General features: G+C 43.7%; 2 protein-coding genes across 2 annotated transcripts; one reads left to right on the top strand and one right to left on the bottom strand.

The window, feature by feature from the left end:
• The first annotated feature begins 996 nt into the window (after positions 1-996).
• Positions 997-11,176, top strand: LOC117647882 (mitochondrial amidoxime reducing component 2-like). The gene is made up of 4 exons (XM_034389854.1): positions 997-1,039; positions 1,504-1,729; positions 9,295-9,507; positions 11,083-11,176. The coding sequence occupies exons 1-4, from the start codon at positions 997-999 to the stop codon at positions 11,174-11,176; spliced, it is 576 nt and encodes a 191-aa protein (XP_034245745.1).
• A 300-nt stretch (positions 11,177-11,476) lies between these two features.
• LOC117648205 lies at positions 11,477-12,393 on the bottom strand. Its single transcript, XM_034390551.1, has one exon. The coding sequence runs from the start codon at positions 12,389-12,391 to the stop codon at positions 11,675-11,677; it is 717 nt and encodes a 238-aa protein (XP_034246442.1). The 5' UTR covers positions 12,392-12,393; the 3' UTR covers positions 11,477-11,674.
• Between the last annotated feature and the right edge of the window lie 2,002 nt (positions 12,394-14,395).

The raw sequence follows: 14,395 nt of genomic DNA, 5'->3' as shown, positions 1-14,395 counted from the left end.
CTTCTTTCAAAGGTACTTATGCTGTAACGAAAAATGTCCACCGTACATTCAATTTCACTACACAAATTTCGAAAAGGCAGCTCTGGACTTCTCCCCAAGCCAAACTTTAAACTTTCCATGACACAAGCCATCAAAGTGGAGTCCCTGGAATATAATTGCATGGGTCGCGGAAATCTAAGATGCTGTACACGGTCTCAAAGCGGGCTAGAGCATTATAAAATGGCGTGTATCAACAATTACCTGTAACTTCCGTGGCACCCTTTACCCAATGTTGCAGCAGCACTTGGTGAAAAAATTTTCCGCTTAAATGTCGGGCTTAGAGTATCATTTGACCCTGGAACGATTTTTAAGCCACAGCAGGCCCGAGTCAGCCGTTAAAGCCGATTTTCACACTTTGTAACTTCCGTGATAACGTAATTTCCGTGATCAAAACAACCACTAAAACGTATGGGAATATCTTATGGCTCATGTTTTTAGGAAGGTAGTACAAGGTCTTTACTATAAATACCATTGCCATAACTCTAGTATCATCCAGGACCCCAATAATCAGAAAAACTTAATTGGATATTTCTCACCTTCGGCAAATCAGAGACGCCAAAACTACCCCGAAACGTGAGAATCGCTCAAGAGCGTACTTCTGGGCCTTTCCCCAAGCGTGGTGGTTATAACGCTTGACTTCAAGCGTTTTGGAAATGTGGCATCAAAATAGCCTGTGACCTTTTATCGGTGATATACTGCAAGGAAGTGTGAAAAGTACATCAAAAGTAGAACATAAACTGTACTTTAAAATTACAACACGGATAAAGTACATCGAGAATGGTTCAAACCACAACGAGGCCTGGACTGCACAGCACTCGTCATGCCGGTTCCATTGTACTTTGTAGAACAATTGTTGTACTTCGAATGTACAATAAAATCCTGATAAAAAATTTGCCAGAAATTTGTGTACGTTTGTGGTAGTTATTGGTAGCAGTTTACTTTTGAAGTTGCCGAAAAATGCACAGATTAGAGATGCAAATTTTCCGGAAACTTTCAAATGGTCGGAAAAAAACCGGAAAAGTTGAAAAAAAAAACAGAAAATTGGGAAAAAAGGAAAAATTAGTTTTTAAGCACTGTGAACTTCTATTTTTGTGCTTTGTTACAACTTAACTTATACTGACAACCCGAGGTTCACAACAGCAAGCTCAAAAAAACGCACGAGAAGGAATCATAACAGGGTATTAGTAGTATGAGTGCACTGAGAATCGTGTTCACATAGGGATAAAGGTATGCTTTTAGCCTACTTTCAGGCGAAATGCCCGACTTTTTGCCTACTTTTCAGGCTGAATCTTTCCAATTTTTCCGAGGCCAGGGAAAAAACCGGAGAAAAACACTGTTTTTTTCAATGTTTCTGGAAACTTTCCGGGCATTTTCAAACCTAGCACAGATGTCTTACTTACCCTTTCGATCTCTGTGGTGACGGTTCAAAATCCTAGCGGAAGTTGTATTTTTTGTCTTTGGCAGGCCACAGCGTGGCTTTTGCTGCTGTGGCTGTGGTCGGCGTCGCAGCACTGGGAGTGGCGGTGACACGCAGACTGCTCAAGCACAAGATCCCCGCGGACTCCGAGTGGCGGCGCGTCGGCACGCTCAGCGAGCTCTACCTGTTCCCCCTCAAGTCCGGCAAGCCGGTCGCCGCCGACAAGCTGACGGCCAGGGAGGCCGGGCCCACCCTGGGGCTGCTGCGGGACAGGTGGGTGTGGTGAACGGGACTGGTTACTGAGAGACACACGTTCGTTAGCTTAGGATGTTTAATGCTCTAAGGCCAAGACAGAACTGACAGCTCTGGTCAGAACGCAGTACGGTGTGGTGGTTTGACTACAGGTGCCCTCTAGCGGCGATACTGGGTGTTGTGTAGTTGGGTAGTAGAAAAGGCACTTGTTGACGGTACGGTGGTATATTTCGGACTGGCTGGAGGATACACTGATTGAAGCTCCGATAGAGCGCGACTCAGTGCGGAAGTAGGAAGCCAACAGCGCTAGCGCTAACGGCAGAAGCCGGAACCACAAGGAGCGCGGGGTATACACACCGTAGTGGAGTACATCACTGGGAACATCCCAAACATCCCTCTTTTATTGAAAAGAAAAAGGATGCTTATGTAGCGATTTACAGTCAGTACAAAGTGAAAAGCAACAAGTGTCAGTTCTGATTTCTATTCTTCTTCCTGACTCTGGTATGGACTCCCCTTCCTTGGCCAAGGTTCCACTATTGTCTCGCTTTCTGAAAGCACCCACCTAGCAAGGTGTCACTGTTGCCCAAACTATAAATTGGACCGCTCCTCAGAGCTGGCCAACAGTCGGTGGCCTAGTCCCGAGCTGTGCGGACCCCTCAATAAACCAAGTGAACCTCTACTCACTATCGTCCTTTACCCGTCCTTCTCACTTATAGTGCCCTACACTACAAGTGGTGACAGCGGTTAAACTGGCGATATTGCGTGGGTTTTCCCTACGTTTTTGAAGGAGGACGAGAGAGTGACGTGTGATTGAGTAGACGGGTCGTGTCGGCCCTGTAGGAGGTGTAAGGAGGTATTGCCTGGCTGGATAGTCGTGCTGCTTTCTTGTGGAGCGTAAGCCACTACCAGTCTGTGCAGTCCTACACTTCTCTGAGCGCTTGGGTTAGCTGGTCGTAAGCCTATTATTTGTGCTGATCAGTTGACAGTTTGAAAGGGTTAGACGAACGTAAGCCTGGCGCTGTTTGAAACGTAAACCACTCAGGAGTGCGCTGTTTCAAACGTAAGCACAAGAGCTGTTCGGATAACGTAAAAGAGGTGGATTAACGAAAGCAGTTTGTAAAAACGTGCTGTTAAGACACGGAGTGAGTGGACGGAACTGAGAAGCAGAGCTCGCTCGCGCTCGTGCTAGTTACCGTCGTTAGGTCAAGGGAATTTCAGGGGAAGTACACGGAAAAGAAAACACAAGTTCACAAGACATCGCTGTATTATGCAGCCGTCCCGTAGACAAGATGCTCGCGTTGGTCCCGAACCAGACGAAGAGCGGGCCAACGCCAACGAGCAGCCTGAGCCGGATGGCCTTCCCCGTGAGCAGGCCGAAGCCGACGACGCGCCGCCTGCAGGCCGAGGGCGCGGCAGAGGTCGCGGTCGAGGCCGTGGTCGTGGCCGAGGCCGTGGTGCGGCTCGTGCTCGTGGACGTCTTCCCCGACGAGTTCAAGATGGAGATGAAGAAGAGCAGAACGAGCAAGAAGAGGATGTGCGTCACGTCCCGCCGGGAGTCCTCGAAATGGTGACACAAATAATGACGACGCAGCAGCAGCAATTTCAACAATGGCTGGAGCAGCAGCAGTTACAACAGCAACAGCAGTTCCAAGCTCAGCAGGCGCCCAGTAACTACGTTCGTGTTCCTGAATATGATGGCGAAATTTGCTATTCCATGTGGCGGAGTCAATTCCAGGCCATAACGAACAAACTGTCAAGAGTGGAGCAAGAACAAAAGCTCATTGCAGCTCTACGAGGCAAAGCATTGATGGTCTTGCCAATGCTGGACCAGCAGAAAAAGTCGCCTACACTGGAAGCATTGGATGACATTCTGAAGAAAATGTTCACAGCAAAAACGTCACTTTGGCAGCGGAAAAGAAACTTTGAATCTTTGGTGCAAAAACCAGAACAGACAATACAGGATTTCGCTCGGGAGCTGGAGAGAGTTGGCAGAGAGTATATGCCATCATACGCTGAATCAGATTTACAAGAGGCTCTAGTAACGGCCTTTGTGAAAGGTCTTCATGACAGGCATGCAGCAGAATGCCTTGCCTTTGCCTCCTGCAACACACTGGCTGATGCGGTGAAGAATCTCAACAGGGGCTTGCTCTTGGCTCCAAAAGAGAGTCCTACCAAAAGGGTGAAGCTGGCAGTAGCAGAAGAAGACGAAGAAGAATATGAGTATGAAGGAGAAGACGACTATTAGTCTGGAAAGAAAAGAGAGAAACAACATAATGATTAGACACAAAAGAAGCTAACAGAATTATTACAACACACAGGAACCAGTCTGGACCGATGAATAAAATTTGAAGAGTAATTGACGGTAAAGAAAAAGTTTATAGAGTTTGTAAAAGGACAGATGTGTTAAGCCTGGTCCAGAATAAAAAGTCCCGTTGCATTGGAGGTCAGAAACTGAGGGTTTGCTGACAGAGAGCAGTGCAAAGAAATGATGAAAAGTGAACCAAAAGTTGATGAAAAGTGAAAGATGGTGAAAAGTTGACAAACCTGGTTGACAAAAAGTGAAAGGCTGATGAGCTGGTGGAGACCAGCGCATGGATGAGCCACGAGAAGCCTGGGATGACGATACACCAAAAAGAATGCCACGGATACTGTCCACATCCTGGTACTTCATTGCGTAGTAGTTGTCTGACAGGTTTCTGTGAGCGTCACCATGAAGGAGGATGAGGACAAGCAAAGAGAGTGGAAGTCCTGCATCCAGAAACGATCAAGGAATGGCCAAAAAGTATTGAAGTGAAGCAAAGAGAAAGTGATGTGATCCAGCCTCAGAGTGTTACAAATCTGCAAAGGAGTGATAGAGTTAAAACGGGTCTTTTTACTCAATGTAAAACTGAATAATAGTGTGAAACTTACCTTTTCATATGTACCGGTCCAGTCAGGTGTCATGTGTGCCTTTAAAAGTAAATGAATGTCTTGTTTTCCTCGTGTCATGTTGAAAAGTTTGCCTGAAACCCAATTCTGTACCAAACGCAGTAACTTCTATATTGAACTGAACTCGTTTAATGCTTTTGAATTTTAAACATCTAATTGAAAATTTTGAAATATAAAATAATAACTGTTGACAACCCTTTTGTTCCTGGTACCCCTTTTGGACTCTCCCAACAAAGGTCAAATGCTTGAAACAAATTTTAGAGGAACACTCGTAACCCGCCTTTTGGCCGCGTTGAGTGCTTTCTACACAAACAAAACACAAAGTAAGCCCGTTTGTGGGTCAAGTCCCTTACCGCGCTTTTGTGTTTCACGACTCAATTACTCTAGGAAACACTGGCACTAAATTAACAAGACATGAAAACGTTTTATGCTGCAGGGTGAGCACTAGGTTCTCTCTGTTTACATGTGAAAGACAGGTTATTTCCACTAGTCCAACTGGAGTCAAAAGGTGTACTGGAAAACAAAAGTCAAGTTAGTCACTGAAGTGTTCGAGTCAAAAGTTCAAAACTAAATGAAAAAGTGGAAGTACTCACCACCAGTTTTTAAAGTCAGTCTTGAAAATTTTATCACTTAAAAATTTGATACATTATTAACATTTACTACAGTCAGTTCATGGAGTCAGTACAGTCAATGAGTACAAGTTCAGAAGTCAGACATTGAGAAAATCCAAGTTGTCAAGCAGAAGACATTGTCAGGTCAAGAGTTTTGCAACAAGACTTTCAGGCCAGTGAGATGACTACCAGAACTTCGCACCAGTTGCAGCCTTCAGTCATCTGCTGTGCCATGGAAAGCCGTACCCTGTCTTGTTCAAAGTTAAGTATTCGAGCTGAAGTGCAATTCATAGGTTTCTTAGATTTCAATGGTGTTTTTAGATAGGATTTTAGCTAGCTAGTCAGGGATTAGGAAACACCAAGGCAAAACACCCACTCTTTTAGTTAGGGGGGAATAGGTGGCAAAAATACTGTGCAGAGTGTTTTGTGTGTTTCCAGGAGAAAACTACGAGAACTGCAACACATCCCAGAACTTCCAGCGACAGCCGCGACAACACCTCCTAGAGCTTCAAAGAAATTATAACCTCAGTCTCCGAGACCCAGAGCTTCAAGTGATACTGAACGACCATATCCAAGACCCAGAAACCTTCAGAAGCAGAAGCAGACTAATCAATTTCTTATTGCTGGTCAGGTGCGACAGTTGCACCTCAGGACGGCGTCCTTAACGAGTTCTTTGGACGTGCCATGAGCGTCGCTGACATAGCCACTCTATCTAGAGGACCAGCAATGCTACATTTTATTTTAAATTATTTTGATCACTGACGGCGTGTCAGGGAAGGTCTGGACAGCCTTGCCCTGAGTTGGCCTAGGTGTGATAGTAATTGACAGGTTCAACGTGGGAAGATTTGAGCTAAACGAATTGTAAAGTTTGAGGCAACAAGTAATTTTGAATTTCTTTTTAAGGGGGAGTGGTGTAGCGATTTACAGTCAGTACAAAGTGAAAAGCAACAAGTGTCAGTTCTGATTTCTATTCTTCTTCCTGACTCTGGTATGGACTCCCCTTCCTTGGCCAAGGTTCCACTATTGTCTCGCTTTCTGAAAGCACCCACCTAGCAAGGTGTCACTGTTGCCCAAACTATAAATTGGACCGCTCCTCAGAGCTGGCCAACAGTCGGTGGCCTAGTCCCGAGCTGTGCGGACCCCTCAATAAACCAAGTGAACCTCTACTCACTATCGTCCTTTACCCGTCCTTCTCACTTATAGTGCCCTACACTACACTTACATAGCTTTTAAAGAAAAAACTTGAAGCGAGCTTAAATCTAACATTCCGAAGAGAAGGCTTAACATAGTACCAAAACTTAAATACTTCAAACACCTTAATTGATACAAAAAATGAAACCGTACAAAAACCTCTATTTCTAGACTTATTAGCTTGACAACGGTGAAAATTGATCAACATGCCAATTTGCAAAGCAAATGTAAAAATATAAATAACACAACACTGAGAAAACGAGTGGAAGAAATACACGTAACATACCAATGACCAAGAAACAATAACAAAATGAATGTAAAAGAATAAGGTAGGGGTAGGTTGGGGAAGAAAAGTACAAAACGCGTACTTTGCACTGTACAGAAGTTGCAAATGAGGATTCAACTATTCTGCTCTCGTGAACTTGTAATCCAATGCCTTCCTAATGAAATGGATCACTGTGCATTGATTATAGTTCCCCACATTACGTACAACATGCTGAAATGTATGTGATTTCGGAACTCCTCGAAAAGGGTAAGAAAAGTACACCACCGGGAAAGAAAAGTACAACGAAAAGAATTGCGATTTCGAAGTAGGAGACCACCAATCTTGGCTCAATACACGTTTACCCCTAAAGTGGAGAGCTTTCACTTGCCATTAGTTCAAGTTTCGTCAAAATCGGTCAATTGGTTCTGATTCTACATGGACTCATCACAGAAGGTCCAAGAAGCCGTTTCTCAGAGATAAGTGGGTACAGCATTTTTGTACTTTTCTTCCCCTTTTCACGTAAATGCCCAATAACTTGTTTATTTCTAGTCTAATTCTATAACTTGTGTTGACATTTTTTGCTTGTCTCGCCTAATCAAATCTATTTCCGTGATCAATTCAATTTTCATCCCGCTTTTAGTTTCTTAGAGGGTGTTCTTTTCTTCCCCAATGCCTGTACTTTTCTTCCCCAGCCGACTGTACTTTACTTCCCCATTTCATTTTTACACTTGTTAAAAATTGTATTGAAGCCTAAGAGCATCGAACGGCACTGTTTTTCAAAGATGATGGTCTAAGCTATAAGGTGGTACCTTACATTGGACTGTCGGCTGATTCTGCAGGAAGCTGTACTTTAAAGTACAAACATTTAAAAAAAAGATTTTCATAGTTATTTTTTTTAATGTTTTTCAAACGTGCAGTTTGATTCTAAATATTATAATATGTAGAACTGGGCTAAATTTTTTTTTGTCAGCGGGATGACCAATCATTCTAAAACCACTAACGTGATGGTTCAGTGTAGTTTCAGTTCAGAGATTTAACGGGTGTTCTTTTCTTACCCGAGCCTCGAGTGTACTTTTATTACCCAACCTACCCCTACAGACATAGCAATGACAAAACAAATTGTTATGAATAACAAATGTCAATGCGACAGAAAACAAGGAATTCCCGATACAATATAAGTTACATACACATTACAGATTACTCTCACAGATGATAATGTTAGTACCTATAGCTGGTTGTTTCCTAGGAAACAACCAGCTATAGGTACTAACATTATCATCTGTGAGGTTTCTCAGGGGTCTTGTTCCAATGGTGTCATCTCAATGCGTTACTTCTGGGATACTTAGGACTGCTTGTGATGTGAGAAATGTCCGAATGTCCAATTGCAAAAGCTAGCAAAATCCCATGCGTTTAATGGTGGTCCATTGTCGATTCCCAAAACTTCTGGGACTGCAAACATTGAAAAAAATCTCATTCAACGAACGTTAATGAAAGCAGATGATACTCGTTTGGTTTTCTTCTACGGGGTAGTATGGGCTCATTCCAAAGATAGTCATTCAACGAACGTTAATGAAAGCAGATGATACTCGTTTGGTTTTCTTCTACGGGGTAGTATGGGCTCATTCCAAAGATAGTATTTAATAGTTTTAGGTGTATGTTTTAAAGCAAAGGTATCATCTGTTAAAAACTGAGTCCTTTGTGCCGTGGCCTGCACCACCACCGCGCCGTGCCCGTTGGATTGCGAGCACGCGGTGCATCTGCGCTGTATCACTGTGGCAAAAAGGTACGGAAAATCCTGTTAATTTTTTGCCAGTATTCTCCGTAGCCCTCTTATCAATATTCTCCGTAGGCTCTTACAGTATTCTCCGTAGGGCCATACAGTATTCTCTGTAAGTCCGCACAGTCTTCCCCGTAGGACCTCGAAGACTGTATAGTCCTACGGAGATCACTGTAAGGTCTTACGGAGAAGACTGTGCGGTCCTACAGAAAATACTGTAAGAGCCTACGGAGAATATTGATAAGGGGCCTACGGAGAATTACCACAAGCTGTTTACAGAATTTTCCGTAGCTTTTTGCCACAGTGTAGCGGGGAGGGATGGTCAATGTTGCGCGCAGGCCCGGCCGCCGCGCGCCAGAAGGGGGTGCCATTGTCGAATTCCGCGCAGGCTGCGGCGCAGGCAGGCACAGCCAGCCAGACAGACAGACGCACCATCCCGCCCCGGCAGCCAGCCCCCATTATATTGTTAGAATATGCACTAGGTTTTTGGACTCTCGAGTAAAAGCTAGCTGACACCTTTATATGTCTTGTAGTTAGTTTAAGGTATGTTTTTAAGAAAAGGTATCATCTGCTAAAAAGCGGCTGTAATTCCTTGATGACTACTGACGTTAGTACGCAGTACGGCGTGGTGGCTTGACCACAGGAGCCCTCTAGCGGCGATACTGGGAACTTCCTAAACAGTGGGCTTTCTCCGAATCACATTGATGGATTAAACAACTGGTAAAACTAAGCGTAGTTGTATGCTTGAATGAAGCTTACAACTACGCGTCAGTTTTACCAGTGCACCGGTTCAAACATAAATCTCGCTTGCCAGGTCGTTTGTGGCGGTAGACCGCAACGGCCGCTTCGTCACAGGCCGCAGCCACACCGGCCTGATGACGGTCTCGGTGGTGGCCGTGGCCAAGGCCGTGGCTGGCCAGGACGGCGACCAGAACCAGGACGTCGTGGAGATGCGCAGCCCACTGGCGGACCAGCCTCTTATCCTCGACACTGCCCAGCTCAAGACGCAGACGTGCAGGAAAATAACGTGAGTGGTGCCCCTTGCAGCGGTGGTGGATCCACTCTCATTCCACACTGTGCGAAAAAATCACAGTGAATCCCGTTAATTTTTTTGCTGGGATTTACTGTAGTTCAGAACACAGGATTTACCGTGCCTGGCTACAGTATCTACTGTACCTGCTACAGGATATTCCGTACTTCACTCCTGTGGTACAGTAAATCCCGTACAAAGTACAGTAGATCCTGTTAAAAAAGTACAGTAAATCCTGTACTCTAAACTACAGTGACAGCTGTACTAATCACTACAGGATTTACTGTGATTTTTTCCCACAGTGCACTCAACTCAGCCAGCCATGTCAAACTTTTCTGCCTTCTCTCAGGCGTTTGTCCCACAAATTCACTGCAATTCAAAGAATGGACATCTGACCAACTTTTGGTCATACAAAAGGTGTGACTGAAAAAAAAAGCCAAAGCCAAATGTGTGACCGCAAGAATGTCAAACTTAAATGTATGACCGTAAAAAGGTCAGACACCAGCGAAACAGGCTGGCTCTCCTTTAGCTTGGTGATGTATCACAAAATAAATTGACCATTTTTCGGTCATACATTTAAGTATGTCCCTTTTTTGGTCGTACATTTCAGTATCCCTTAAAGAGTCAAATGACTCACCTTTTTATTTTCAGTGCTGCCTACTTACAGGTGGTTACAGGTGTTTTTTGGCTGAGCGATAGCGAAGCCCGTTACTCCAGCGCGGTTGAAAAGTTTTGTCTGTCTGTGTGTCCGTGTGTGTGTGTGTGTGTGTGTACACTACTCCTCCTGAACGGCTCGGCCGATCTGGCTGAGATTTTGCAGGCTTATTAGGTATGTTTTTGGCTCGGCACACGCGAAATTTCACTGTCCTAGCTCAACCGGTTCAGTTTTTATAGCCGAAAAACACCTAAAAAACGGCGAAAAATCGAGTTTTTTTGCAGGTAGATCACCTCTGTCTTGAAGAAAGGGGGTCTGGGGGGCGGAGCCCCCCAGCCTCGACAAGTTAAAAAGTTACAAGGGTCAAGATCGTGTTATCTGTAGATTAAGCAACTCTTTCTAGAATTAAGGGGGGTCTGGGGGGCGGAGCCCCACAGCATGCAACACGTAAGAAGTAACCGACGATGGACAAGCCAATGCCTGCCGAAGGCAGGCTAGCGCCGCAGGCCAAGGTAGGTACGCCAGGCGCGGATTGGAGGAACAGGCCGCGAGACATCGCGAAGCCTGTTACGACAAGACGCGGTCTGGCGTAAACCTACCTTGTTTAGCTAAAATCTAAGTGAGTGGGAGTAGGCTGGACACGCACACTGAGTGCAAGAAGTGGCAGACCCCTTGCACATGAAGCTGAATTCCTGTACTTTTGTCGAAAACTATTGCCATATTTGTACATATTTAAAAAATGTTACATAAAATAGGCCGGTACCTGTTCAGCGTATTTTTAAAGTACTTCAGCATACGTAATATGGAAAAATTGTCCCCAATTTCAGTTTCGTATGCAAAAATACGACCATACATATGGATAGTAAATTGACACTACCATTGTGCATTGAGCTGACCTGCCACAAATGTCACGCCAGGGTTTGGGGCAGCGCCGTGTCCGCGGTGGACTGCGGCGACGAGGCAGCGGCCTTCATCCGCCAGGTGGCCGTGGACCCCGACCGTTTCCGGTAAGTTGAAGTTTGTCAACGGGCTAGCACGGCAAAAGTATTTTTGGGTCAAGAGAAACTTATAGAAAAAAACCGGAAGTCGCTGCGACGTAATTTAGGGGTCGCGCAGAGGGCGGGAAATTTCAAACGCCCAAAAGGCCGGAAAATACCCTAATTTTGCCCGTATCTCGTCCCAGGGGCGGCCTACAAAAATTTTAAGGGAACAAAAACTGCTCAAAATCACTTCATCAATAATCTGGTAACATTTTGGAAGCGATCCCACTAAGTTTAGTACCGATCGCTAATAAATAATACCGATTTTTGTAGTTTTTGTGTATTTTAAGGGGTTTCTGGATGGTAAAAATAACGTTCTCACTTTGATTTTTTTTATTTATTTCACGTTAAATGTTTAATATGGCACATGGCACCTTAGCATTTGGTAATTAGAAATATCACATCTGAAAACTCAATAGAATTGTTTGGTTAAAGTTGCACATTACTGAAATGACAAGCATAATTAAGTTTATTTTTGACTAACACTTTTGCGGTCGTTTGCAACATTGAGGAACAAGCCTTGTCTTTGGTCTTCATTTTTTGTGAGTATATTGTGGAAATCTGTTGCTATTCTCACATTCCTCTCCGCTGCGTCATTTACAACAGGGAGGTTTTTGACGAGGACTTCAATTTCCTTAAAATTACTGTTAGAAGGCCATTCTGATGGGTGCAAAGATAAAAAGTCAGGCTGGACACCCAACTTGTGGAAGAAATATTTGGACCCTGCGTTAACAAAACTGGGAAGTGTCAATGACAATACCGAATTTTCTAACTTGACTATGAACCCCTTATTAGGCAAATCGTCTTCCTCCATGTCCTCCCCTGCATTCATCGCAGCCACAATAGACAGTTTGGTCTCCTGGTCTACCTGTCTATCAAATAAAGCCAAAGTGGCCAGTTCAGGGCACAGATACCACAAATGTCCCAAAAATTTCCCCCCCGCAGTTTTCCACATGGTCTTCCGAGCATCATTCTTCTTGTTGCGAAGTACATCTCTGGTGATGGTTTTGAGGTACTCCAAGTCAGTTCTCGGTGCCACAGCAGAAATTCTTGATAGAAACCATACCTGGATATGCTCTGTCACAACAAACACAGCCGTTTCAGAGGCAGCAGTCTTCTCCTGAGCTGAGAGCGAGAATTGACGACTAAACATGCAAATAAGTATGCAGTATATCGCCCCTGCCATGAAACGCGTCTTGCTAACGGTGATGGGTTCAAAAACCTCTATTTCTAGACTTATTAGCTTGAAAACGGTAAAAATTGATAAACATGCCAATTTGCAAAGCAAATGTAAAAATATAAATAACACAACACTGAGAAAACGAGTGGAAGAAATACACGTAACATACCAATGACCAAGAAACAATAACAAAATGAATGTAAAAGAATAAGGTAGGGGTAGGTTGGGGAAGAAAAGTACAAAACGCGTACTTTGCACTGTACAGAAGTTGCAAATGAGGATTCAACTATTCTGCTCTCGTGAACTTGTAATCCAATGCCTTCCTAATGAAATGGATCACTGTGCATTGATTATAGTTCCCCACATTACGTACAACATGCTGAAATGTATGTGATTTCGGAACTCCTCGAAAAGGGTAAGAAAAGTACACCACCGGGAAAGAAAAGTACAACGAAAAGAATTGCGATTTCGAAGTAGGAGACCACCAATCTTGGCTCAATACACGTTTACCCCTAAAGTGGAGAGCTTTCACTTGCCATTAGTTCAAGTTTCGTCAAAATCGGTCAATTGGTTCTGATTCTACATGGACTCATCACAGAAGGTCCAAGAAGCCGTTTCTCAGAGATAAGTGGGTACAGCATTTTTGTACTTTTCTTCCCCTTTTCACGTAAATGCCCAATAACTTGTTTATTTCTAGTCTAATTCTATAACTTGTGTTGACATTTTTTGCTTGTCTCGCCTAATCAAATCTATTTCCGTGATCAATTCAATTTTCATCCCGCTTTTAGTTTCTTAGAGGGTGTTCTTTTCTTCCCCAATGCCTGTACTTTTCTTCCCCAGCCGACTGTACTTTACTTCCCCATTTCATTTTTACACTTGTTAAAAATTGTATTGAAGCCTAAGAGCATCGAACGGCACTGTTTTTCAAAGATGATGGTCTAAGCTATAAGGTGGTACCTTACATTGGACTGTCGGCTGATTCTGCAGGAAGCTGTACTTTAAAGTACAAACATTTAAAAAAAAGATTTTCATAGTTATTTTTTTTAATGTTTTTTCAAACGTGCAGTTTGATTCTAAATATTATAATATGTAGAACTGGGCTAAATTTTTTTTTGTCAGCGGGATGACCAATCATTCTAAAACCACTAACGTGATGGTTCAGTGTAGTTTCAGTTCAGAGATTTAACGGGTGTTCTTTTCTTACCCGAGCCTCGAGTGTACTTTTATTACCCAACCTACCCCTACAGACATAGCAATGACAAAACAAATTGTTATGAATAACAAATGTCAATGCGACAGAAAACAAGGAATTTCCCGATACAATATAAGTTACATACACATTACAGATTACTCTCACAGATGATAATGTTAGTACCTATAGCTGGTTGTTTCCTAGGAAACAACCAGCTATAGGTACTAACATTATCATCTGTGAGGTTTCTCAGGGGTCTTGTTCCAATGGTGTCATCTCAATGCGTTACTTCTGGGATACTTAGGACTGCTTGTGATGTGAGAAATGTCCGAATGTCCAATTGCAAAAGCTAGCAAAATCCCATGCGTTTAATGGTGGTCCATTGTCGATTCCCAAAACTTCTGGGACTGCAAACATTGAAAAAATCTCATTCAACGAACGTTAATGAAAGCAGATGATACTCGTTTGGTTTTCTTCTACGGGGTAGTATGGGCTCATTCCAAAGATAGTCATTCAACGAACGTTAATGAAAGCAGATGATACTCGTTTGGTTTTCTTCTACGGGGTAGTATGGGCTCATTCCAAAGATAGTATTTAATAGTTTTAGGTGTATGTTTTAAAGCAAAGGTATCATCTGTTAAAAACTGAGTCCTTTGTGCCGTGGCCTGCACCACCACCGCGCCGTGCCCGTTGGATTGCGAGCACGCGGTGCATCTGCGCTGTATCACTGTGGCAAAAAGGTACGGAAAATCCTGTTAATTTTTTTGCCAGTATTCTCCGTAGCCCTCTTATCAATATTCTCCGTAGGCTCTTACAGT

The sequence above is a fragment of the Thrips palmi genome, unplaced genomic scaffold (assembly GCF_012932325.1).
Source record: "Thrips palmi isolate BJ-2018 unplaced genomic scaffold, TpBJ-2018v1 HiC_scaffold_3, whole genome shotgun sequence".
In the NCBI taxonomy this organism is placed as follows: domain Eukaryota; kingdom Metazoa; phylum Arthropoda; class Insecta; order Thysanoptera; family Thripidae; genus Thrips; species Thrips palmi.
The sequence above is the reverse complement of the archived record's forward strand: the minus strand, read 5'-3'. Positions and strand labels throughout refer to the sequence as shown.